This window comes from Triticum urartu, chromosome 4A, assembly GCF_056163025.1.
Source record: "Triticum urartu cultivar PI428250 chromosome 4A, HENAU_Tu73, whole genome shotgun sequence".
Classification (NCBI taxonomy): Eukaryota; Viridiplantae; Streptophyta; class Magnoliopsida; order Poales; family Poaceae; genus Triticum; species Triticum urartu.
The window spans coordinates 273,979,406-274,006,155 of NC_141876.1; the positions used below are offsets into that span (position 1 = coordinate 273,979,406).

At 43.6% G+C, this 26,750-nt stretch overlaps 2 protein-coding genes across 3 annotated transcripts; one reads left to right on the forward strand and one right to left on the reverse strand.

Moving 5' to 3' along the window:
- On the reverse strand, positions 1-26,233 carry CRL (crumpled leaf). Of its 2 annotated transcripts, XM_048714782.2 has the most exons (9): positions 25,950-26,233; positions 25,767-25,816; positions 24,494-24,554; positions 24,356-24,391; positions 23,549-23,599; positions 13,175-13,267; positions 777-881; positions 518-610; positions 1-435 (listed from the first exon to the last, which is right to left on the reverse strand). In XM_048714782.2, the coding sequence occupies exons 1-9, from the start codon at positions 26,127-26,129 to the stop codon at positions 295-297; spliced, it is 810 nt and encodes a 269-aa protein (XP_048570739.1). In that variant the 5' UTR covers positions 26,130-26,233; the 3' UTR covers positions 1-294. The 2 variants fall into 2 exon arrangements, with proteins under 2 accessions (XP_048570739.1, XP_048570740.1); XM_048714783.2 differs by lacking the exon at positions 13,175-13,267.
- On the forward strand, positions 8,382-13,168 carry LOC147975572 (uncharacterized). The gene is made up of 4 exons (XM_087518265.1): positions 8,382-10,303; positions 11,185-11,604; positions 11,715-11,833; positions 11,937-13,168. The coding sequence occupies exons 1-4, from the start codon at positions 8,863-8,865 to the stop codon at positions 12,495-12,497; spliced, it is 2,541 nt and encodes an 846-aa protein (XP_087374391.1). The 5' UTR covers positions 8,382-8,862; the 3' UTR covers positions 12,498-13,168.
- Positions 26,234-26,750: the final 517 nt, after the last annotated feature.

A 26,750-nucleotide genomic window follows, 5' to 3' on the forward strand; every position in this document is an offset into this window, starting at 1 on the left:
TGAAATGAAATCAGGGGAGCCAAACGAGCTGTAAAAGATATTAATTACAGAAATTGTAGACACTATCTAACAAGCATCTCCATCTAACGAACATTAGAATTAATGCTCCGTCTGCTTACATAACTCATGTTAGCTGCAATATGACAATTGTTATATCTCACTATGTTGTCAGGCATTGCAAGTGTTCACCCACAGAATTACCATTTGTTGATGATCAGAGATACTGTCAAAATATATAAACACATGATATTCTTATGGTGTTCTCTAACAATAAAATGTATTAACAATGCTCATCTACTGGTCATCAATTGCATATGATCTTTCCATCTTCTCTAGTGACAAGGGGGCAGAGAAATTTAAAGGTGAGAACATGTCATCATAATTGGACTTGGGAGCAGGCTTAAACTCGTAAGGGCCAGCCTTGGTTCCCCAAACCTGAGCATAAGTGGGCAATGCATCAAAATAATATTCCTCTCTTTTTTCACAGGCATAGCAAGTCAAAACATAGGAAGCCTACCTGGCTCCCATAGTCGTCAAAACCCTTGTCCCAAATGTGTATTTCACCATTCTTATGAATGGACAGATCAGATGTACAATATGCTGCACCGCTCTGTCAAAAGATTAATCTTCAGATGGAATCAACATAGCTAAGCATTGCATAAGAGGACAATCCCTAGGTGTGAATTGATATAAAAATAAAAAGGGCAATTTCAAATTATTCTTGGTCAGGAAGAAGACTAGGCATGTAGATTCAGAATGGAGAATAAGTAGCTTACCCAACTGTTGGGAAAACCTCCCGGTGGGGTTGATCCTTCATATAAGCAGCGTTTTCCACGTTCACATCGTGATAAGTGTATGGTGGTCAAATGCTCTGCGATATCCTGAACACGAAATACTTGAGTGCAAGGACAGTTGTATATGCCACAAGCTAGGATCACCGTAAGAAAAAACCCCGTCAAAAGAAAAAACAAGCTGGGATGTGTGACCACATTGTCAGAACATGAGCCTGACAAACTGTCATGTTTCTTCAGTTAACTGTATCGCTTCCGAAAACGCTTCGTGGAATCGGACGGCTAGCTTCGCTCAGGTTAAACCTCACTTGACGGCGGGATCATTTAAGACAAGTTACTGTTTACTGTCATCTATGGTTAATTCTTAACCTATATAACAGCCGGGTTGTGGCTGAGCTGGGCATTGAGAATTATTCCCCTTTTATTCCGGCCATGTGGCCATGAACACATACTTCATATACGTTTCAATATAGATCTCATCCCTTGATTTGGCCAATTATCTTCCAATTTCTCCACAGAATTAGTTTAGAGTGTTCTAGCTACCCCTAGTTTGTAGGCAGACTATGTACCCCACTACCTATAGTAGAACTTGGCGTTATTATCTAAGATCTTGGACTAGATCTTGTGCTCTAGGAATTTTGGATTTAACTCTTGCTGCCATATCAGCCCTATCTCCGCCTCTAGAGCGATATCTAGCGCGGCACATCGAAATGGTTCCTTCAACACTTGTGTTGTACACATTGTAGCAGTAAGGTGTAGTTGCTCCTCCACAACCTTGTGCCGCTTCAGGTGGCTAGTTCTTGTTGTTCTCTTTGAGAATGGAGCTGCAGCAAGCAATGAAGCAATTGGAGAAGAGATGGATGCTGCCAACGAAGAAAATTCATCAAGGATGAAGAAGATGTTCGACAGGGAAGAAGAGGAGGTAATCTTGGAGCAAGACTATTGACTACCACAAAAATGTGCAGTTCAGTGTGCTTCAAGAAGGCCAATTTATGTTGAAGCTTTTGAAGGTGAAGAATATGATGATGCCCTTGAAGAACCTATTCTCTATGCATATCAGAGAGTACCCAACCCTATATATGCAAGGGATAAAGAAAAGGTGAAAGCTGAGATCCCAACTTTTAATGGAAATGTTGATATTGAAGGGTGCCTTGATTGGTTATATGAAGTGGAGACTTTCTTTGAGGTCGAGATTCCAGAAGATCGTAGAGTTTCTTTGGTCGCCTACAAGTTGAAAGGAGGAGCCAGTGCATGCTGGCATCGCCTTCAAGAAGAACACAGCCTGAGAGGAGAACGTCGTGTGAGAACTTGGCGGTGAATGAAGAGTCTTTTGAATGAGAGATTGCTGATTATGAGCAGATCATGTTTATTCAGTTTCAAAATTGCGCCCAAGCAAATAGGGCTGTTTCAGATTACATGGAGGAGTTTTTAAGGCTACAAGTGAGGCGCAACCTTGCCGAAACTAAAGATCAACAAGTTGCAAGGTATATCAATGGTCTCACTGATCCTATTCAAGATCGATTGATGATGCAGCAAATCTGATCCATTGTCAAGCACAAGCTCTAGCCTTAAAGGCCAAGAGGTTTGTGAGAAAGACAACTAAGGGCACATATCCTCCATATCCTCGTACCGAAGGCTCGTCTAGAAGTCACACTAATAGAGTGGAAGAAAAGACCGCTCCACCAAAGGCAAAACAACCCATCCCGGAGCAAACTAGACTATAAATGTGGTGAAGAGGGATACATATCCAGCGGTTGCCCACTAAGGAAATATGTTAACACAACTATCCATGATGGTGAAGACAATGAGGAATACAAATCTGAAGATGTAGAGGGATAAGAGGTTTATCAAGAAGAAGGTGAAGGGGTGGTATGTGTGATTCAGCGTCTCCTATGTTCCACACCACAACCTGACGACACAAAACGGAAGGAAATATTTGAGAGCAAATGCACTATGAATGGCAAGGTATGCAGATTAGTAACTGATAGTTGCAGCTGCGAGAATCTTATCTCACAGAATTTGGTGAACCATTTAAAGCTTGAAACTCATGATCATCTAAATCGCTACATTATTGGGTGGATCAAGGAGTGAATATAAGGATCACCAAACAATCCAACCTGCCACTTTCTTTGGGCAAGCATTTTTTTTCGAGAAAACGCAGGGGACCCACGTTTCATTCCATTGAAAAGAGAGAGTGGTTGTGATGTGGTTGACATGGGTGCCAGCCATGTTCTTCTTGGGAGACCTTGGCAATTTGATGTGGATACTTACTACACAAGTACACATAAAGGGAAGGGAAATTCATAGTGGCCTATTAGCAGAATTTCAACGGAGGTACGTGGCCTATTAGCAGAATTTCAGAGGTACGTGGCCTATTGTAAAAGGAGAAGAGCATCAGGTTGTCGAAATTCCAACGGAGGTATGTGGCCTATTAGCAGAATTTCAGAAAATACTTGGAGAGCCACAAGGCCTGCCACCAATGAGAGGATTTCAACATAGAATTGACTTAATTCCGGGAGCAAGTCTTCCTAATCTTCCACACTACCGAATGATCCCAAAAGAGCATGACATATTGAAGGAGAAAGTGGAGGAATTGCTGCAAAAAGGACACATTCAAGAAAGTATTAGCCCATGTGATGTACGAGCCCTACTCACGCCAAAGAAAGATGGATCTTGCTGCATGCGTGTGGACAGTAAAGACATCAACAAGATCACTGTAAGGTACAGGTTCCCTATTCCCTGTCCGGATGATATGTTGAATCAGCTTAGTGGAGCAAGAGTGTTCACAAAGCTAGATTTTAGAAGCGGATATCATCAAATTCGCATCAGATCCGGAGATGAATGGAAAGGTTTTTTGAATGGCTAGTCATGGCATTCAAACTCTCAAATCCACCAAGTACATTCATGCATTTGATGAACCAAGTCCTTTGGCCCTTCTTATCCCACTTTGTTGCGGTTTATTTTGATGACATCTTGATCTATAGCAAGGATGAGGATAAACACTTAGATCACATTCGGAAGGTGCCAAGAGTACTAAAGGAAAATGAGCTCTACGTCAACTTGAAGAAATGTGTTTTCCTGCAAACACAACTTCTTTCCCTAGGATTTGACATAACATGTGACGGTAATCGTGTTGATAATTTTAAGGTTGAAGCAATCTGAGAATGACCAACTCCGAAGACCATTTATGAGGTAAGCAATTTTCATGGCCTTGCAACTTTCTATAGGCGATCTGTGAAGAATTTCAGCACACTATCATGGCACCAATTACCGAGACCGAGAATGGATAACTCCAAAGACCATTTCTGAGGTAAGAAGTTTTCATGGCCTTATAACTTTCTATAGGCGATTTAAGAGGAATTTCAGCACTATCATGGCACCAATTACCAGGTGTTTGAAGAAAGGAAAGTTCCAATAGACGAAAGCGGCCGAAACTAGTTTCAATGAGATCAAGCAAAAACTCTCACAAGCTCCTGTCGTGGTGTTATCGCATTTTAATAAGACTTTTGAGTTGGAGTGTGATGCAAGTGGAGTATGCATTGGTGTTGTTCTCTCTCAAGAAGGAAGCCTATTGCTTTCTTCGGTGAGAAATTAAGCGAACCAAGGCAGAAGAGTACTTATCAGCAAGAATTGTATGTCATTTTCAGAGCTTTGAAAACTTGGGAAGTCTATTTGCCGCCTAAAGAGTTCATTGTTTACAGTGACCATCAATCCTTGAAACATTTCAGAAATCAAAAGCATGTTGAGCGCATGCTAGCAAGATGGGCAACATATTTGGAGAGGTTTAACTACCTCATCGTGCATAAATCTGGAACAACTAACCGAATGGTCGATGCGTTGAGTCGTCATGCATGCCTCTTGACTTTTTTTGAGGTTAAACATCCAGGCATGGATCAAATAAAGGAATTGTATGAGGATGGTGAAGACTTTGGCCATGTTTGGGTAAAGCACAGCACGGGCCAACCATTATGTGATGACTATTTGGTGCAAGATGGCTATCTCTTAAAAAATGATCGTTTGTGCATCCCAAGGAGTTCTCTATATGACAAACTAATTAGAGAGCTCCGTTCAAGTGTTCAAGTGATCTTAGTGGCCATGTTGGACGCGACAAGACTATCACTAACCTGAAGGCTTGTTACTTTTGGCCACAACACAAAAGAGATGCTCAAAAGTTTGTTCAACGGTGCCCCATATGTCAAAACTGCAAAGACCAAGTTCCAAGTAAAGAATATAGGGTTATACATGCTTTTGCCTGTTCCTGTTGCTCCGTGGGAGGATACCTCTATGGACTTCGTCTTGGGTTTGCCAACAATAAGACGAGGGAGTGATGTGGTGTCTGTTGTTCTGGACAGATTCTCTAAGATGGATCATCATGTGGCAAACCAATTCTTTTGAGAAGCTGTCGGACTTCATGGAGTTGCAAGATTCATCGTCTTAGACCATGATAGCAAGTTTCTTGCTGCATTTTGGCTCACTTTGTGGAAGCAATTCAACACTGAATTAAAAAATTCTAGCACTGCCCATTCACAAGCAGATGGACAAACGGAAGTGGTGAACAAGTTTTTGGGTAATCTGATCCTTTGCATTTGTGGAGACATGAAGGGACAATGGGATTTAGCTTTTTGCCGAGTTCTCCTACAACAGCTCTAAGCATAGGTCCACAGGAAGGAGTCTTTTTTCTATTGTTTACACTAAAGTTCCAACAAATACGGTGGACGTGGTGAAGCTACCATCAAGGGAAAACTCAAAATCAGCATTGCCCTTTATTGGTAATTACACTGAGTTATTTTTAAGAAATTTGTGGTGTTTTGGATGCACAAAATCAGAAATATAAACAACTTGCTGACTGCAAAAGGAGGCCGAAAACATTCCAAGTTGATGATAAGGTGATGGTCTACCTCCGAAAAGAGAGGCTGCCTTTAGGTGTTAAAGGGAAGCTTAGGCAGCGAGGGTATGGGCCCTTCTCTATTATGAGGAAGATAAATAATAATGCCTGCGTGACAGATCTTCCAAGCGACATGGGTATATCCAACACTTTCATTGTTGCGGACTTGACTCCACCCAGAAGAAGGGCTCTGAAGATAACTCAAGGTCGAGTTACAAACAATCAATGGAGAATGATGAGGAACAATAGATGAGGAAAGGAAAAATGAAGTCAGATGTCAAATCTGTTTGGCTACTTCTATATACTTCTACTCTAGTGTCTAGTCTAGTATTTCTTTTCTTTTCTTAACCCTGGCTACTGTTTTCTAGAGTCTTCTAGCTACGAGTAGCTATGAGTACAATGATGAATCTTAAGTAATGTTTTCTAGGGTGTTCTAGCTATAAGTAGAAGTGAGATGTGAAGGCTTCCCAAAGCCCTATAAATAGAGGTCCTCACCTCTAGTTTGTAAGCATACTATGTACCCCCACTACCTATAGTAGAACTTGATGTTCTTATCTAAGATCTTGGAGTAGATCTTGTGCTCTAGGAAATTTGGATTGAACTCCTGCTGCCACATTAGCCTGTTTCCGCCTCTAGAACGATATCTAGCGCAGCACATAGAAGTAGTTCCATCAACACTCGCGTTGTATACTTTGTAAGTTGTTCCTCCACAACCTTGTGCTGCTTTAGTACACCACTTTGTCGGCAGCGCAGTTCGACAACGAGATCTGGTGTGGGAGATCCAGTTGCTGGACTAGTTCTGATGTGAAATTCTCTCTCCTGAAGGCCAGATCCAGATGGGGAGGAGCAAGGTGGGAAATGATGACGGGGAACTACAAGATCTCCTGGGCATGCGATCCGAGGTCTTTGAGAACCACAAGGAAACACAGTCTGTCAGATCAGACATAACAACACTGCAAGCAGAGGTACGAGCTATAGGTGCTAAGCAAACCATAAGCTCGTGATGAAGTTGCTAGAATTTGGTTTCAGAATACAATACAAGAAAGGCGCCCTTAACAGAGTAGCTGGTGCCTTATCAAGGAAATGTTGTTCATTAATGGCAATTTCTCAAATCATTCCTGTGACGGTCACAGGAAGTGGCAGCAAGCTATACTTCAGATACAACCTTCAGACAAATATTGGAGAAACTGTTACTAAAGGACTCCAACCTTTCCTCCGAAATTCGCCAGCGATGCGAGTGCGACAACCATTGGACTGCCTTGGTCCTCCTCTTATATAGGGCCTGGGGGGACCACAATATCCTGTTACAAACCAAGCCACTATCGATCTTGGGCGACCTAGCCTGTGCAGCCCACGCGGGTCCGTTAGAGGATAGGGCAGTGGGAGTAGGTCGTGTTGACGAGTCAAACCTCTCCAACCGTACACAGCTCGCCAGGTCCAACTTGCCAGCGGGAGACAGCCGAAGAGACAAGCTACATCCAGCATGTTGATAGTAAAAAAAAATGACCTGCGCTCATGATACGCGGCAGGCTATATCACCTCGGTTCGAAGCGAACCGACTTACTGTTCAGAATCATCATAACTTATGAACCGTAGGTTGCATAGACATGCAGGCATAGCTATTAATGTGCTTGTGGCCTCGGGTCTCACGGAAAGCCCGAAGAGAAGTGACCAAGCATGTGCTTGATCTTTTGCCAACTTGTGGGCCCCTTAAACGATCGGCAGGCGAGGATCAGTTGCTCGGGGGAGGGTAGTTGATCGGGAGGATCCCGACCAACTCTACAGATTCCCTGTGATTGTCAGTGTCTTCATGCTTGGGAGGCCCCGAGTATGGTTTTCTCTCTTTCTTTAAGTATTAGACATAAAGCTAGGCCCATCTCCAGTAGGCACGGGGAACCCCGTTTCCCATGTTGCTGACAAATTCGCAATCCAATGAAATAGTTTGTCTAAGCTCAACAACAAAGAACGCTAATATGACATAATGAAACTACAAACTAGGTTGATGAACACAAATGGGAAGAGAATCTAGCAGTCCCAATTCCCATCTTGGGAAACACTACAGATTCCCTGTGATTGCCAGTCTCTTCATGCTTGGGAGGCCCCGAGTATGGTTTTCTCTCTTTCTTTAAGTATTAGACATAAAGCTAGGCCCATCTCCAGTAGGCACGGGGGACCCCGTTTCCCATGTTGCTGACAAATTCGCAATCCAATGAAATAGTTTGTCTAAGCTCAACAACAAAGAACGCTAATATGACATAATGACTCTACAACTAGGTTGATGAACACAAATTGGAAGAGAGGGTAAAGTGGGTAAAGTAGTCTCAAGAGTGCCAATGAGTATTGCAGACTATGTTTTCAAGGCGTCGCCTAGGCGTCAGAGCGCTCGGGGACGTCAAGGCGTCATCGTCGCCTTAGTTTTCTATCTAAGGCGTCCGCCTTGTGCTGTTGAGGCGTCCAAGGCATCGCCTAGGCGGATAAGGCGCCGCTTTAGTTGATTTTGGACGCCCTGGACATGCGTGGGCAGGTTGAGCGGGAACCAGCAGCTGGCGCGCGCCAGAAAGAGGAATTGGCGGGAGGGAAGAGAAATTGGGCGGGAGAGAGGGGGTAAACAGAGGCAGGAGAGAGAGGGGAACACACCCGTGACTCCAAATCAAGGGGAAAAGAGAGAGGAGCTCTCTCCTCTCACGCCGCCGGCCCAGATCCGCTCCTCCGCCGGCCTCCCCCTCTCCGGCCAAGCTCCTCCTCCGCAGGCCCTTCCCCTCTCCGGCCAAGATCCATCTCCGCCGGCCCTCCCCCTCTCCGGCCAATCTCCTCCGCCGACGGTGGCCCTCTCCCAAGGTACGGCTCCTCTCTGCCTCTCTTTTCCCCTCACCTGCCCATGTTTTCTGATGGTGCTGCTGCTGCTTGTGCCTCACTGCCTTGCCTCTAAACCCTCTGTTTAGTATATGCATGTGTAGATGTGCTGCTTGTGCCTCTGCCCTCTGCCCACTGCCCTCTATTATAGTAGTGTAAGCTGCAAGTTGTGATTAAAATAGTTGCTGATTGTCCTTGTTAGCTGATTAGAATAGTAGGTTAGTGGATCTTCTTTATACTAGCTTATTATTAGAATAGTAGCTGTTTGTCCTCTGCGGCTGTGCCCTCTATTATATTGTTAATTGTTTGCACTTTGCACTTTGCAGTCCCACAATGGCAGATGCAGGAGCTAATGGGGGTGGTGATGCTTATGATCCAATGGAAGATCCAGAACGCAGGCCACGGAGGTCAAATGATCCAGGCTGGAATTATGGGTATTGGTTGAAACCTGGCAACATCAATAATGTTGTGTGCAATCTTTGTGGCAAGATAACTAAAGGAGGGATCAAGAGACACAAAGAGCATCTTGCTGGCACTGGTGGGGATGCAACAGGTTGTCCAAAGGCTACCACACAGCTTAGGAGGGAGATGTTAGAATATTTGGAAAAGAATAGGAGAAACATAGGACAGCCAGATGATGATGATGATGTAGTAGTGGAGGTAGATGCAGCAGGGACAGTTCAAAGCTCCACTAATGCAGCAGCAGTTCAAGGCTTCGCTACAAGACCAAGTTCAGGGACAGCAGCCAAGAAGAACAAGAAAGCCTTTGCAGTAAAAATGTCAGGCAAAAAGTTTCAATCTGTTGCAACCAAGTCAATTGTTTCCATGCTTAGGAAAAAACCTGAGGATGTTGTCGATGAAAGACGCTCCGGTTGCTCTCAAAGCACCATGGAGTCCAGCACAAAAACACCGGAAGAGAGGCACTATGTGAGTATGCAGTGGGCATTGTTTTTCTATGAGTGTGGCATTCTTTTCAATGTTGCAAGCTCTAGGCAATTCCAGATTGCAATAGAAGCCTCTTGTCAATATGGCTCGGGTTACAAGCCTCCTTCTCCTCATGAGCTGCGGGAGCCATTGCTTAGGGATTGTGTCAAGGAAACAAAAAAGTTGAGGGTGACGCACGAGGTAGCATGGAAGCAATATGGCTGCACACTAATGTCAGATGGCTGGTCTGATAAAAGGGGACGCCACTTGATCAACTTCCTTGTAAACAGCCCGGCGGGCACTTACTTCTTGGAGTCGGTTGATGCATCAAGTGAATGCCAAGATGCTCGGATGATAGCAGATTTGCTAGAGAAGAGAATCGAGGATGTCGGTAAAGAGTATGTTGTCCAAGTTGTCACCGACAATGGTGCGAACTACAAGGCAGCGGGCAAGATACTAATGGAAAGGATTCCTACACTATATTGGAGTCCATGTGCATGCCATTGCTTGGACCTAATGTTGGAAGATATAGGGAAGCTAAAGGCATTTAAGAAGCCTATTGCACGGGGTAGACGAGTCACCACTTTCATCTATAGGCATGGCAGAATTCTTAGTCTAATGAGGAAGGCAACGGGTGGGCTGGATCTTGTGAGACCCGCAGCCACTCGCTTTGCCACATCCATTCTTGCTCTTAAGAGTTTGGTCAAGCACAAGCAAGCATTGAGGAGTCTATTTACATGTCAAGCATGGGTCGGAAACAAATTGGCGAAAACTGCAGCCGGTTTGAATGTGCAAGACATTGTGCTTTCAGCAGATTGGTGGCATGCAATTGAGGACTGCCTTAGAGCCAGTGATTACGAGTCGAACGACTAGTCTAGACTAGTCGCTCGACTAGTCTACGAGTCGCAGAGTGGATGTCGACTCATTTTCTCGTGTAGACTACAAATACGAGTCGAGCCGTGGATGGACTAGTCGACGACTAGTCTGGACTAGTCGACATATATGAGTCGAGCGACTCAAAAAAGAGAGCTGCCTCAGCTGGGACGAGGCGCCGCCAGCACCCACTGCCCTGCCGCCGCCGCCGCCACCCACCGCACCACCCACCGCAGGGACGGCGGATGGCGCAGCCAGGTGCGGCGGCCGGCCGGAGCTCGTGCTCAGGCGGCGGCCATGGCCGTGACCCGTAGGGGCACGCGGCCTTGAGACGGGAGAGAAGGAAGGGAGAGAGAGAGGAGAGGAAAGGAGGAGGCATGGCGGTGGTCGGCGGGCTCGCCGGCGGCAGCGGCCGGGACCGGCGGAAGGCGGCAGGAGGCGCGGGTCGCGTGCGCGCGTGCTCTCGTGCGTGATGGCGCTGGCGGCGGCGATTGGAGAGGTCGGGAGCTAGGGTTCCAGTGGCTGGGGGCTAAGTAGGCTGGCCATTTGGGCCCAAATGGGCCAGCTGGGGGGTGATGCGTGGTGCTGGGCTAGTATTTAGACAGTGGCTGGTCCCATTCCATACCCACTTGGGCCCAGAACACTGCATAGCTCAATGATTTAGACAGTGGCTGGTTTTATTGCATACTGTACTGTTAGTATATACTACATACTACCACTAGGTATTAGTAGCTGAGTACTACAGTACCATGTCGACTAGTCTAGCACTAGTCTAGACTAGTCTCGATTAGTCTATGAGTCTCTACCTCAGAACGACTCGTCGACTTGTCGACTCGTAAACCTTGCTTAGAGCTTCAGGTCCACTACTTCGAGTGCTTAGGGTAGCGGATGGTGATGAGATTCCTGCCATGCCAGAAATGACAGCATTGATGAGGTTTGCAAAGGAGAAGATCAATCAAGGTTTTCCCCACCAAAACAAGCAAGCTTTGCTCAAGAAGATCATTGACATTGTTGACAAACGTTGGGAGAATCAAATGGACCATCCATTATATGGGGCTGCTTTGTTTTTGAACCCTGGAAAATACTTCTCTATTGTTGAGAGTGGTGATGATGCCCTAATTGGTGAGCTAAGAAGTTGTTTTAATGATGTCCTTGCACGAACAGTACTTGATGTCAATACTCGCAACAAGATTGATGCACAAGCCGTTGACTATGAGGACAAGAGAGGACCCTTTGCTAATCAGATGGCAATCGATAACATGGTCGGAAAAAACCCTCGTAAGTGAACTAAAGTTAATTTCAGCAACAAGCAAGTTAATTTCAGCATGTTATTTTCTGTACAAAGTACAAACTCCTAATGCATGTGTGTGTTTATTTTACCATTTTAGTTGATTGGTGGCGTTCATATGCTGGTCGGGCAGTTGAGCTACAAAGGTTTGCAAAGCGTACTGTTAGTCTTTGTGCTTCATCATCCGGTTGTGAGAGGAATTGGAGCGCATTTGAACATGTGAGTAACTTCTTTGTCTTTATTTCATCAAGAGGAAGTTAGTTTCAGGCTTTCAGCAAGTAATCTCAGCAACTTATTTATTCACTCTATTTGCTATTTGTAGATCCATACCAAGAAAAGGAACCGGTTACAACACCGACTCTTGAATGACAATGTCTTTGTATCATACAACCGGAAGAACTTGGATAGGTTTCAAAAGAGGCGTGAGAAGATGGGTGGCAATAACTATGACCCTCTAGTCATTGAGGATTTTGATTGGGGCAATGAGTGGGTTGACCCAACAATATCTCCACCCCAAGGTGCTCGAGGGTGTCCCGATGACATTTCATGGGAGCTTGTTGATGAGGCTGTTGGTGCAAGTTCGTCGCTGCAAGGTCGCAACTTTCCTAGAGCTAGCACCATGGCAAGGGGGGCCTCAAATGTTAATGTCCAGTACCAAAGGCAGCGCAAAAGGGCTGCTCCGTCACCAACATTTCTTCATGAAGATGACGAAGAGGATGACCAAGAACAACAATCAAGTATCCCCAATGGAGAGGATGATGATTCAGACTTTCTTCAAGATGATGTTGATGTGACCGATGATGATGAAGATCCAACTAGTGCTGACCAAGATGGCGAAGACAACACAAATGCTATCATGGATGAGTTCGATGATGGCTATTGAGAATTGAGTGTGGCCAGCCTTGCTTATGATCATGTGTTTGCCTGTTTGGAACCTAATTTATGTTGTGAACTTCTGAACCTAATTTATTGTGTTGTGGACCTAGTTTATGTAATATGTAATGCACTCATGTTTGTCATCTTGTTTTGCACTTTTTCTGTCATTTACTCTCTGTTTTTTACCAATGGTGATCTATTAATTAAGTCTAGTTTTAACCATATACTATGATATATGTTCATCTTTATGCAGATTTCTATTGTGGAAGGCAGAAATGGGAAACAAGACGGGAGGAATGGATGCTATGTGGGCTCAACAACCAGGAAATTCAAGGTATGAATCAGTTACATGTCCACTCATGGCTGCCATATTAGTACCCCTAGCGCCTAATAATAAGTGTCTAAGGCGTCGCCTCGCCTCGCGCTTTGAGCGCCTAGGCGTTGAGGCGCCCCCCCAGCGCCTTAAAGCGCCTGGACGCCTTGAAAACATAGATTGCAGATTATAAAATATTTTAACTTACAAACACCAAGCTAGTTCATCCATTATATCACTACATTAGAACCCACCATGACATGGATTCATGGGCAAGATGAATTAAAATTCCACATCAGAAATTAAAGTAAAGGGGATGTCCCATAAGTGGGTGTCCTGGAAAGTATGGTTTCATCGGAAACAAGACATACCGCAATTACTTCTTCTGGCTGCGGCCTCTGATCTTTTGGTCGGTCACAGAAATTCTTGTACTCTTCAACATCTCTAATTGCATAAGAACTCAACTGTCCAATGAGGATAATTCAAAATGTTATCTCAACAAAGCATGGTTGAATTAAAGGTACTTCAAATGCCATTGTACTGCTTTTATTGAAACCAAACATTCAAATTTGTTGGGCAAATGTCATCCAAGATTCAAATTACAGTTATTAAATGGCCAAAAGCAAGTCTTGTTGGCTCGTATCAAATCAGAGTACTACTATGTTTTAAATTATTTTACCACCATTTAATAAAAAAAGAAAAACGGGTTGGCTAATTTGGTAGGGCGAAGTTGTGCGCAGCCGGTGATTACCAGAACGATTGATTATATTACGATCACCAATGAGCAGGGTTAGGAGTTTTGCAGCAGCCAGTAACTAGATTACCAGAATCATTAATTATATTACGAGCAGCAGCGAGGCAAGGAGTTGGGCAGAAGGCAGACTAATTATATTACAAGCAGAAGCAGGGCAAGGAGTCGGGCAGCAGGTAGCAACTAGATTACCAAAATGATTAATTATATTACGAGCAGCAACTGGGCGAGGAGTTGTACAGGGCTGTAACTAGATTACCAGGACACTTAGTTATCTTAAGGTGAGGCAGGATTAGTCGAGCGGCTCGCGCAGCGGGCAGAGCCCACGATTAGACAGCATTGATAGACACGATTTTACCATGTGTATGTTACATCCTACAACCAGGTGTAGTTACACCCACGTCTCATATATTACCATGTAGTAGTATTTATCATTTTTACTATGTTCATATACTATATCTAAAATAAGATGCTCCAAAGTGAGCTACATGGAAAATTGCAAGCGAGCCCATTGTTTTTACTATATTTGTGAAATACATAAACAATTGCATTGTTGTACGTAAAACTTGTATACTGCATAAATCAAGGGCTTCGACGATATTTTTTCATGAAACTTGTATTTAGGCAACCTATATACATAAAAGAGTGATCCCCACTAATTTATTTACCTCAACATGCAAGCATGCCACCTCACCATACAATTATGAATGGAATGAGGCTCACCTCAACATGCAATCATGCATAGAGAAAGACTCACCACAACATTCAACCATGCATGAAAAAACATTTTCCATTCAATTATTCTACTTATGTTCAATATATATTTTGCAACTCTACATAATCAGATATAATAAGTCATATGTTAGCAACCCAAATTTTCATAAATCGATTCCTGCAGCAACAAGCGAGGTATCCTCTAGTGTTAGAATAATTAATAAGGCATATTGAGAATGATAAAGAGGTAATATAATATGTTTGTTCAAGAGGTGTATTTGAATGTGGGAGTACATACTCACACGAGTATAGGAAATTAGTCCTCAATTTTTTTCCTACAACCGGTGGTAGTGCACTCGCGTGAGTTTTGTATGTTGTATGTAGAAGGTATTTTCAAAATATACAAAAAAAACTATGGACTCACATGCAATTTTTTCATATAGCTCGATTAGGAAAATCTTAGATATAATATATGAAGATACTTAAAATGATAAAGTAGTATATATACTACCACATGATAATATGAGACGTGGATGTAACTACCACCGGTTGTAGGATGTATTTTTCCTATGTGTGTGTGTGTAGACTCTAGTAACCAATGATCGTTCTGCTACGTTCCTCCCAACCCACGTGCACCTTCCCCATTTCTTGTTACTAATATATGCATGCGTGCAAAAAAGACAACTGATGATGTCATCCTATATTCTCTCCAATTCTAAAATTCAAAATGTTTTATAGTTCAAACTGTCGGTCCGATTCAAAATCTGCTTTCACTATTAAATCAATCATGGCGAGATCTTCAAGGGTGTGTTTGATTTGTGCCCCAACTAGCCCAGCCAAAAAAATTGGCATGACCAAAGTGAGGGCATGACCAAAATTTTGATAAGTTATCATTGTTTGGATTGTAGCCAATGTACTTGCCCAAATTTTGGTAAATCACTAAGACTTCATTTGGTTTGTCAGTAGCTGAGTTGCCAAATGTTTTATACAAGTAACTTGGGTTGATTAGTGCTTGATCTGATTGTGATTTGGAGCAGGCTGCCAATTATTTGGCTAGCGTTTTCCACGCCCTCGCTGTGCCCACAAATTGGCGAGAATAACACACGGGCATCGCAGGCCGGCTGGGTGAGCCAATTTTTTGGTGCCAGTCCAAACGGTGGCCAAATCCCGTGGGCGAGCCGGGTTTTTTGGTAAGGCTGGTATGGTCCGACGACTTTTTTTTCGAGTACAAAGGTACCACGCTTGGGCTACATAAGTTATCACGGTTGCGGTGCGTAAGTTATCATGTTGTTTACACTGAAACTACCAGGGCTATAAAAAATGGCTCCCCCAACCTTTTCCCTACATATGCATGCACTCGAGAACAAAAGCTGATGTCAGCCTAGATTCACTCCTTTTTCAAAAATTCAAATGTTTTGTAGCTCAAATCATCGATCCGATTCAAAATTCGTTTTCACCATTAAAACTGTCGCGACAGGACCTTCGAAACAAGATCCCATATTGGTATGTTTCAACCACTTTTTTGGGGGCCAAGAATTACCATGCGAGGGCTACGTAAATTGCCTATGGTACATTAAGTTACCACACCTTTTATACAGAAGTTACCCGAGGGATGTTTCAACAAAAAAATTCCTGGGTCAAAATTACCACGGTGTTTCTACATAAGTTATCAGCTTTGTGGTATTACCATGCTATTTACACAAAAGTTTATGGGAGTATGTTTTCAACAACTTTTTCCCAAGTGTCAAAATGACCATGGTGTTTGTACGTAAGTTATCAGCTCTCAGCTCTGCGGCGCATAAAAACCCATCATATTTACACGGAAGTTACCAGGGTATGTTTCAACAACTTTTTTTCTTGGGTCAAAATTACCGCGGTGTTTTGTACGTAGTTATCAGATCTGCGGTGCGTAAAAAACCTGCTATTTACACACAAGTTACCTGATGCAGAGCATCCTACGGTCATCCCCATGGACCTTCCTCCGTCTCCCCAAGTGCCAAGTGGACCAATGACACGAGCACGTGCAAGAGCTATCAGGACCGAGGTGACATCTCTCCTTAACGAGCTTCCATACGAACCGTGCGAGACATGGCTACTGCCCCAATCGGAAATCCTATGTGTGCCTAGGTATGAGGAAGCGCCTGAGCGGGCAAAGTAGGTTGACCCGTCCCGAGGGGGAGGGAACAAACGCAGGGACTCCATCTCGCATTCGATCTCCCTCCTTTCCCTGAAAGAGTCGAGGTCTCTCTAACGGCCCATAACGTTAGCTCATAGCCGCTGACCGTGGAGTACTTGCCGATCCATCAGCGAGGACTGTATCTCCATCTCGGAGACGCTCGGAATGAAGACCAAGTCCCCAAGTACACGGGCGATGAAGCACGACGAAGGAGAACACTGAAATCCTACGACGACCGGACATCCGGCCCTGGCCTGGATTTCCGGCGCCCCTAGTCTAGCAACAGCAGCATCAGTGCAACGTTGAAGAATCTCCAGGAGCCGGACATCCGGCCCGACCAGCCCGGACATCCGGCCCGAGGCCACCGAGAGCAACAGAAGTTTGGCCAACTCATCCGGCCCCAGCCCCGGACATCCGGCCCCCAGCCCGGATGTTCGGCACCTGCGAGTGCCTAACCGGGCCAGAGGCCCATGTATCCCCTCTTCCCCCCTCTCATCTCATGGAACACTATATATAGACCCTCTCCTCCTCCTAGCTAGGGTTAGCAAAGGTTTAGCTCATTTGAGATTGAGTTTTGCTCATCCACTTACCTCTCCCATGGAGATCAAGGCCTCCATGCGAGAAGATCCCCCAAGTGGATTCAAGACCCCTTCTTAGGGAAGATCCTGTTGGATTCAAGACCTCTCTCCTTCAAGGATTGGGATGAACTAGTACTCCTTTTACCCTCTTGTGTTGGATTTGGACCCTTGTATCCCCATATATGTATGTGGATTTAGCATATGTGTGATTGGATCTTTGTCTGTTGAGTGTTCTTCTTGTGTTCCTCTCTTGATTTGCTCCCTTTCCCCCCTCCAAGTGAAAAGATCATGAACTAGGGTTTCACCCTACATCATTACCGTGGTTTCACCAACTTTTTTCATGGGTCGAAGTTACCACTGTATTTGTACTTAAGTTATCAGGTCTACGGTTCGTATATTACCATGCTATTTACACGTATGTTTTTAAACAACATTTGTAAGTTATGAGGTCACCGTGCTATTTGCACAGAAGTTACCACGGTGTTCTAGCTGGTTGTAGGGTCTAATCTTTGATGTTTAAGTCAACTCACACCTCTAGCGTATTTTGGTAGTATTTTTCTAGGTAAAAAATATACAAAGAAATGACACCAGAAGAACACTGCAATCAGATCTACAATATGTAGCCTACCTCAACATGAAGGTATAAAAATTATCTAACATGTATATAATCACAACAAAGAGCCTTCCTAGGTGATTGATGGGTGGACTTCTAATAGTACTTGAGCCACCAGGTCTCAGGTTCGACACTCTACTTCGCACCTTTTTTATCGAGATTAAAAAAGAAGGCAACCCAAGCGAAAGAGGCAGCCCAAGCGGGGATCGCGGGAGGTGCGGCGATCGCTCGAAAAACAGGAGCTGCTGGGTCAGGACGTGCTCCGTCGTTCGATTCGAATCCAGCGGTATTCAAAGCATTCGTATTGTAGCTAAAATTCAATGGTTCGCTGGTTAACTTCTTTGTGTGTGTGTGTGTGTGTGTGTGTAATGCTAAAGTAAATGTGCATGTAGAATAACTTATTCTACGTAGACCCTTAGTAAAAAGTGTGTAAGATATAGTAACATAGCATGCAAAATATAGTAACTTTTGGAAGAATGTAGTAAATGGCGGACTTGGATAGTAAAAAATTGTTTTGGAATTACTACATTTTGTACACTGTGTTACTAGATTTTGTATGAAGTGCTACTAGGGGTGTAGAATAAGCATTTTGCGCTCATGCTTAAGATAATGCTACCGTAGTATGATTATTATGTCTTTGCCATCAGGCCTCCCGCTTTTGTCTAATCTGGCTTTGAGATCCATGTAGCATCTTTTAGGCTTGTCATCAATTAATCTTTCATTTATCTAATGGACCTTGCTAACTTCCGAACGATCGAAATATTGCAACAGATCCGAACGATGCATTCTTTCTTCTTTAGTTACTAATCATGCTAGCTAATCCTGCACTAGACACTAAACATTCAGATTACTTCCTTTTATTTGCTAATCTTGTACTATTTTATTGGAAAAAATACCGTGAAGCACGGGCGATTGGATCATTTGCCACACTTTATTTGGGGAGTTGATGATTTGCCCTGCTTTAGTTCGAGTTAGATCATTTGCCCCATTTTTCTTTAATCTTTTGATCATTTGCCCTAATTTCTGTTTTAATGAATTCTTGATTTGTTTAATTCAGAAAATTGATGCGGAATGACCTTTATGCCCCTCTACCTGGTCGAACTATGACAACTGTTCGTCATGTTTTCTCTTCTCCTCGTACGCTGGGAGCAGACGAGGGGGCCGGGGGGCAAGCTGCAACCAGGGGCGCTGTTCCCGACACAGCGACTCGTCGTGTACTCTCCGGCAAAGCCGCAAAGGGCAAACACTACATGCAAAGCTGACTCCACCGATGCTTTTCATAGGCAGGGCAAGTCATGTAGAAGCTGGCTTTGAAGCAGCTAGGCAGGTGGATGGATTTTCTTGGAGGCTACTCACGTAGCTCACGTACGTATGCGACCCGCCGGCGGAGGAACGGACAGGACACTCACGCGAAAACACAGAACACCGATCCAGTTATCTTATTTGTCTGATCTGATACTCCGTATTTGGTTACAAGGGGATACATAGGATGTACGTAGTAGCTAGCTTCATGTCCAAGCCGGACATGGACGCGTGGTTAATTCCAACAGAGTTGCTGCTGGAGTGTACGGGAGCAGCGGCGGCGCTGACCACGAGCTGGAGCTGGAGACGGGCGCAGCGTAATCTTGAGCTGGAGCAAGAGGCAGATCAGTGATGGCCTGAACGACGATTCCGGTGACCAAGGTGACTACAGCGACTCCGGCGAGCAGGGCATAGCACGGCAACTTCAACTCCAACTAACACAGGAACACAAGGACGGGATACAAGTTGTGAATGGATCGATTGATCTGCTGGGGTCGTACCAAGTAGAGAAGATTACGCAGAGAAATTGCAAAACTGTCATAGGGGCATAAAGGCCATTCCACATCCATTTTCTGACTTAAACTAATTAAGAATTCATTAAAACAGAAACTGGGGCAAATGACCAAAAGATTGAAGAAAAATGGGGCAAATGATCTAACTCTAACCAAAGCAGGGCAAATCATCAACTCCCTAAATAAAGTGTGGCAAATAATCCAATCTCACCCAATCTCTTCAAAAGATGCATGCATGCACATAAGACAGAAATGGTGATGTCTGCAAAGATTTCATTAGAAGTTAAAATTCAAAATGTTTTGTAGCTCAAACCGTTGCTTCGATTGGAAAACCGTTTTCACATAAAAGATTCGTCACGACAAGACCTTCGAAACTAGATCCCATATTGATATGTTCCGACAACTTTTTTTTGGGTCAAAAGTTACCACGCCCAAGCTAAGTAAGTTATCACGTTTGTGGTACATAAGTTACCATCTTATTTTAAATAGATATTATCGGGCATAAAAATGGTCAACCAACCTTCTCTCCACATGCAAATGAACTAGAGGACAGAATAGCTGATGTCATCCTAGATTCCCCCCTATTTTAGAACTTTAAAATGTTTTGCAGCTCAAACCGCCAGTCCGTTTGAAAAAATATTTTCACATAAAAGTTTTGTCGTGACGAGACCTTCGAAACTAGATCCATGTTGATATGTTCCGCCGACTTTTTTTGGGTCAAAACTTACCAGGACCAGGCTAAGTAAGTTATCACGTCTGTGATAACTAAGTTACCATCTTGTTTATATAGAAATTACCAGGGCATAAGAATGGTCCTCCAACTTTCTCCCCGCGTGCAAATGAATTAGAGGACAAAATAGCTGATGTTATCCTAGATTTCCCCTATTTCAAAACTTTAAAATGTTTTGTAGTTCAAACCGCTGGTCCCATCGAAAAACCATTTTCACAAAAAAAAATCATCACGACGAGAGCTTTGAAACTAGATCTCATGTTGATATGTTCCGACGACTTCTTTCATATCAAAAGTTACAGCTTCTGGGCTAAGGAAGTTATCACGCATGTGCTACATCCGTTGCCATGTTGTTTACACAGATATTACCAGGGCATAAAACCGGTTTCTCTAACCTTCTTATCAGCTCAGGTTAAAGTTACCACAGTATTTGTGCGTGAGTTATCATGTATACAATGTGTATAGTACCAAACTATTTACACGTACGTTATAGGGGGTATGTTTTTAAACAACCCCTTCACCGAAGTTATCAGGATCGAGGCACATAAGTTATCAGGTCTGCGATGTGTGAGTCACCATGCTATTCACACAAAAGTTATCAAGGGGATATTTCATCAACCCCTTCCCACTCTGTGATGTGTGAGTTACCATGCTATTCACATAAAAGTTACCAGGGGGATATTATCAACCACCCACCCCCCCACCCCCCGCGCGCTAAAGTTACCAGGACTGGGGGACTGGGGTACATAAGTTATCAGGTCCGCGATGTGTGAGTTACCGTGCTATTAACATTAAAGTTACCGTGGGTATATTTTATCACCCCCCTCGCCGAAGTTATCAGGACCGAGGCACATAAGTTATCAGGTCTGCGATGTGTGAGTTATCATGGTATTCACACAAAAGTTACATTTCATCAACCCTTCCCACCCATGCCAAAGTTATCAGGACCGAGGTACATGATTCATCTAGTCTGTAATGTGTGAGTTATCATGCTATTCACATAAAAGTTATCAGGGGATATTTTATCAACCACCCCTACGCCCACTTCCCACACTAAAGTTACTAGGACCGAGGCACATAAGTTATCAGGTCTGCGATGCGTAAGTTATCATGCTATTCGCACAAAAGTTATCGGGGTGTATTTCATCAACCCACCTACCCACCACCACCACCACCACCCCGCGCGCGCCTCCTTTGAGGTAGTGGAGGAGGCAGCCCCGCACCTTCTTGATCGCAGGCGGCAACTCCTTGGCGGTGAAGCGATGGCGAGGATGGCGCGTCCATGTGTCCGTACCAGCTGCGTGGCGAGGACGCCGGCTCCTTGACCCGGCGTCCCAATCTGGACGCCAAGGTGGTGCGGGGGCGAGACCGGCTCCTCCTTCACGCGGCGTCCAATCTGGACGCCGCGGTTGTGCCGGGGCGAGGCCGCCTCCTCCTTCACGGGACGGAGCGGGACGCCGGCTCGTGCTTCACAGGATGGAGTTACCGCAAAATTTACACCGAATTTAACAGGATATATTTTTCCACAAAAAAATTCTGTCACAAAAGTTATCTCAGCCTTTTGCGTAAGTCATCGAGTTGGTGGTGCGCATATTACCATTGTATTTACACAAATGTAACTGGGTGTATGTTACAACAACTTTTTTTACATGTTAAAAAGTTAGCATGGTGTTTGTGCGTAAGTTATCATCTCTCTTTAGCGTAAATTATGATGCTATTTACGCATAAGTTACCGATGAAAATCTTACGTGAGCCAGAAAAATGCATTGGGTGTTCGTCAAATCAAAATAAAAGTCACCTAACACATGATTTGACAAAAACAAGAGATAGGTTATTGGGCCATGCAACAAACCAGCTGACTTGAGTTCAAAAATACAAAAGGCTCGGAATTACGATCCACGATTTGTTTGTATGGAGAAGCACGTTGACCATTAAGCTTGCCTAATTAAAATAGCGGAAGGTCATTTCATTAGTCAACTACGAAGGAAAGGACAGTTGGTTAGTTGGGCTGAAGCATTGGCCTCTTCACTAGACGGCCAGGGATCGAGTCCCAACCAACGCAATTATTATTTTTCTGATGCAAAAACGGTTGGAGGCCACAAACCGGTACGAGGGTTTCATCCCACGAAAACAAAAACGGTTCAGCGACGCGGAAGGGAAAGAAAATCGGAGGGACCTGGAGTCGAGGGAACTCGATCGAACATAGTCGTTCGGATCTATCCCTAAATTCCTATCAGTCGGAAAATAGCTTTATCATTATCTAATTGCATTTAGACTAGTTCATTCTATGTTTTTAAGGCGACGCCTTACCACCTTAGGGAGGGGGGGGGCACCTAGGCGACGCCTAGGCGGGCGCTTTGGACGCCTAGGCGTCCAAAGCGGTCGATTTTCCAAAGCGGAGGGGGAGCGCTTCGACGCCTAGGCATCGCCTAGGCGTCGCCTTAGGGACGCTTTAAAAACATAGAGTTCATTACCACCTGACACCTTTGTACTGCACACTACACTTAAAGTTGACTCGTCATGAGTAGTAACAAAATTAGATGTTGATAGTATGTATACACGCATCCATTTTAGGGGATCTTTTTTGAGTTCATGGGGCATTTTTTAGGGAATCTTCATCTTACTCACCAACCAGCATCTTTAGTATTATAGAAAGTTAGGAAGCTATAGCATTTTCATACATATGGGATTGAATTAGAAGGTTTACTATTCATGATCTGACATTTTGATACCCCTGGTCTGACACATGCTCTGCTGGCAATCGTATTAGTGCGATCAATAGCATGCATCATTAACTGAATCCCGATATACGGAAGACTATAGGATAGTGTGCACACAGATCACAAGGCATGCATAGCAACCGGGATAGCACGGGGTGGTCTAGCCACCAGGGGGTAGCATTAGCATAGCAACCGGGAGGCAAAAAATCCGCCTTAATACATCCTATTATCAGGTGTAGTTACACCCAACCCATGTCTCATATGCTACCATGTGATAGTATACATACTACTTTATCATTTTTATTATGTTCATAAACTATATCTAAGATACTCCAAAGTGAGTTATATGAAAAAAAATGCAAGCGGGCCATAGGTTTTATTATATTTGTACATAAAAAGGAGTATGCTCACTATATGGTACATACTGCCAAAAAAGTAGTATATATACTACCTCAACATTCTTATATACTACATACTATGCTTATATATACTCCGGTATGATAGATACTACCTAGAACATACGGAACAAAAGTGGGAGTAACTACACCTGGTCGTAGGAAACATTTGTCCTATATATTATATATACAGACACACACATAATAAAAGGTCTAAGACGTGTTTATTAACGGTAAATAAGTATGCAGCTTACCTCAACGTCACATTTCATCTCCTTTGGACATGGCTTTACCATGTAGAATCTCTGCAAGCACCAGCAACTTACAATTGTTACATATATGCAAGAACAACAGACTAAAGAACTGAAGTCGAACTTCATTGTTAAATCATCCGAATAACACGCTACAAATGGGTATATGAAGTTCTACTGTCTGACACTAACACCCATGTTTCTGTTTTCAAAATGTATTATTCAGTTTGCGTTGCATCATATTATGTCAAATGAATTAAACATATCAGTTATAAAAGTATTCAGGTGGCAGAGTATGCAAAATCTTCTGCACTGCCTACAAACTGACAAGCAACATCTACAACGCGAAACAAAATAGACAGGTATACCAAGAGCAAAGTACGCACAAAAACCTTATGTTGCCATAAAGATGTGTATTAGCAGAAACATGAAATGGACAAATATTTTATGGGTGTGCTTTGGATGCTCATCGAAAGAGTGGAACATGAAAAATATTTCCCTTGATCAGATATCACAGAATACAAAAGAAGAGGATAATAATGAACTGACATGATATGGTACATAGAATATGTTTATACACGTATGGTTGCAGATGATAGCCTAAGCTTATTTAACATATATTTGATATGAGGAATTTAAGTTGGTACAGGAACACTTCAAGAATTGATGGCCAGGTACAACATATATTTGCATATGAAGTACAATCTTTGATTTGAAAGAGTGAGACTGTTTAGGTTTTCTTTAGATGGGACTTTTTTTAGACCGTGGCCAAAGAAGATCTTTAGATGCGCAGTTTAGAAGTTACCATACTTGTCGGAAAGGTTTTTCTGGAGCTCTCCAAAATGCCTGCAAAAGGAAGTATGACACTGAAGTTCCTGGAAGAGACTCGCAAAAAAAATCCTGGAAGAGGCTACAAATTTGAAGGATTTATAAGACCAATGGGCATACTTGCTCAAAGTAGAGCACTCCAGAACCATCCACCATCTCAGTTGCAGGGCAAGTGAGCATTCTAGAAGAATGGAAGGCCAAGTTATACACAAGATGTTTAGGTGACAGAAGGTAGATTAGCATAGTAAGTATTTAAACTTATGCCAAAGGAAGTAAGTGCAGAATAGTTACATTAATTCAACCATGTGACATCTAATGGGATACTAATTTATTTTTATTTGCAAAACTTATTTTGGTATCACGTTTAGAAAACTATATTTTCATCCAAGGCATCTGGTAGAACTTTGAGTAAACAAAGTACCATAAGAGAAGAAGTGCCCTGATATCCTCTTATGGTTTAACAGTGGTTATTTGGACCACACATAGATTGAGAATCACTTTTGAGAAAACTGTTTTTCAAGACTTCTAGGAGACCAGCCTTTAACTTGCTACTCTATTAAGATGACTCAATAAATATGTTGTTTGCATCGAGTACAACAGAACTATTTTCTCTGGGGTTTTGCTAACGTTGTGGTTCGTTAAGATCAGAACAGAACATGTTTTATCATTAGTATTGCAGCCTAGGGGTGTTATTCGACTCTTGCTCTCGGCCAAGAAAAACACGATGCTATGACAATGCTCTACAGCTGCCACTTCAAGTTATGTTAGAAATTTATCGTCGTAATGTAATTTTACACAACATTTATGTGTAGTTGTGGACAGCAGCCAGAACCCGGCAACATTTCTGGATTCCCCAATCAGTTTGGCACTACCCAAGAAAAAATAAAACTAAGGCAACCACCACCATAAGGTGATGAATCAAAAATCTACAACAATGCTCAAAACACATGTATTCATAAATCAACGTGAATTGTACCAATACAATAGGAATGAATAACCGGTTATGCATATCCCCATTATTAGGAAAGCACAAGTTTAGCAAATTCATAACAAAGTAGCAATGAGTAACAACCCAGGAACACCTCAAGCCGCTTCCACAACTACCCAAAAGAAAGTCGCACTCCTGGGAAGTCCTCGTGAAAGGGTTTCATATCTACGGGTTGTGATAGGCTTGGCGAGCCAACGTAAAAACTAGCCAGTCTTTTGGGTATGAAACCCATTTGGGCGAGAGTAGTACTAGGATAGGTGACCTCCCGGGAAGTCCTCGTGAAAGGGTTTCATATCTAGCCTACCCCAACTTGTTTGGGATAAAAAGCTTCATAAGTAAGTAAGTAAACGAACATCCCAACAACTAATGTGCAAACGGAATGCTTATGGGAAGCGTAATTTTCACCTAAGGTTGAAATAGTTTCCAGGATCCTGCCTCGCCTGCTCCCTCGAGAACTGCACATGGAACCAATCATGGCAATATAAACCAAGAAATGTATCAAGGCACATTATTGTTATTTTCCTTAGCTCAAAAGTACAAAAATTTAGCCACTCTAAACGGAGGCTACAATTCTAGCGGGGGGCTCACCTTTTCACCAGAGAGGGCGTCGGCGACGGCGCGGGCGTGGTCCCACCGGGTGGTGGAGCGGCGCAGCCGCCGGATCAGAATAACGCCGCCGAAGACGACGAGCGCCTTCAGCACCGCACCCCGGACTATCCCGCCGACTCCTCCACCGGTTCCTCCGGGGGTGTCCTCGCCGGAGCCCATGGGGTGTTCCACGGCGAACTCGCGAGGACCGACACGCGGTACAGAGGCGAAAGAGGATCAATCAAGAAAGAAAGAGAAAGGGAAAGTATTTCTGTGGACGGCGATACTGCGTTCATTTTTATTTTTATTTTTGAGGGAGCGATACTGCGTTCATTATTTCCAGTCAAAAAAGATACTGCGTTCGTTATCTTGCTCAAAAAATTTAAATAATACATTTTTTATTAATTTGCAGAAATTTTACGCCGAAATTATTTATTTTTTAAATAATACATCATCGGCTAACTGGTAAACGATTGGATCCCGTCGTCCAATAGAAAGCCGATTGGGCACCTATCATCTATATGGATGCCGATTAAATATAGACACCGATTAAGCGTTAAATTCCTATCGGGGTGGTGGAACTAATTATCTTCCACTATGACGATAGGTTCCAATTGTCTTTCTGTAGGATAGACTCTAATTATCTTGCCGTAGAATGATTAGTCCTAATTAGCTTACGTAAGCCGATAGATGCATGGCCCGATTCCCGCTTATATCTCGGGCCATCGTTTCCCGCCAGTATCCCCGCCATTTTCCCGCTTTATAATTCCCGCCATATTTTCCACTTTCTAATTCCCGCTA

Coding starts and splice junctions, on each gene's coding strand:
- LOC147975572 (XM_087518265.1), top strand. CDS start 8,863: ATGGCAGATGCAGGAGCTAATGGGGGTGGTGATGCTTATGATCCAATG. Junction 10,304..11,184: donor TGAGGACTGCCTTAGAGCCA/GTGATTACGAGT, acceptor TTAGAGCTTCAG/GTCCACTACTTCGAGTGCTT. Junction 11,834..11,936: donor ATTGGAGCGCATTTGAACAT/GTGAGTAACTTC, acceptor TGCTATTTGTAG/ATCCATACCAAGAAAAGGAA.
- CRL (XM_048714782.2), bottom strand. CDS start 26,129: ATGGGCTCCGGCGAGGACACCCCCGGAGGAACCGGTGGAGGAGTCGGC. Junction 24,392..24,493: donor GAGTGCTCTACTTTGAGCAA/GTATGCCCATTG, acceptor TTCCTTTTGCAG/GCATTTTGGAGAGCTCCAGA. Junction 23,600..24,355: donor CAGAAAAACCTTTCCGACAA/GTATGGTAACTT, acceptor TGGTGCTTGCAG/AGATTCTACATGGTAAAGCC.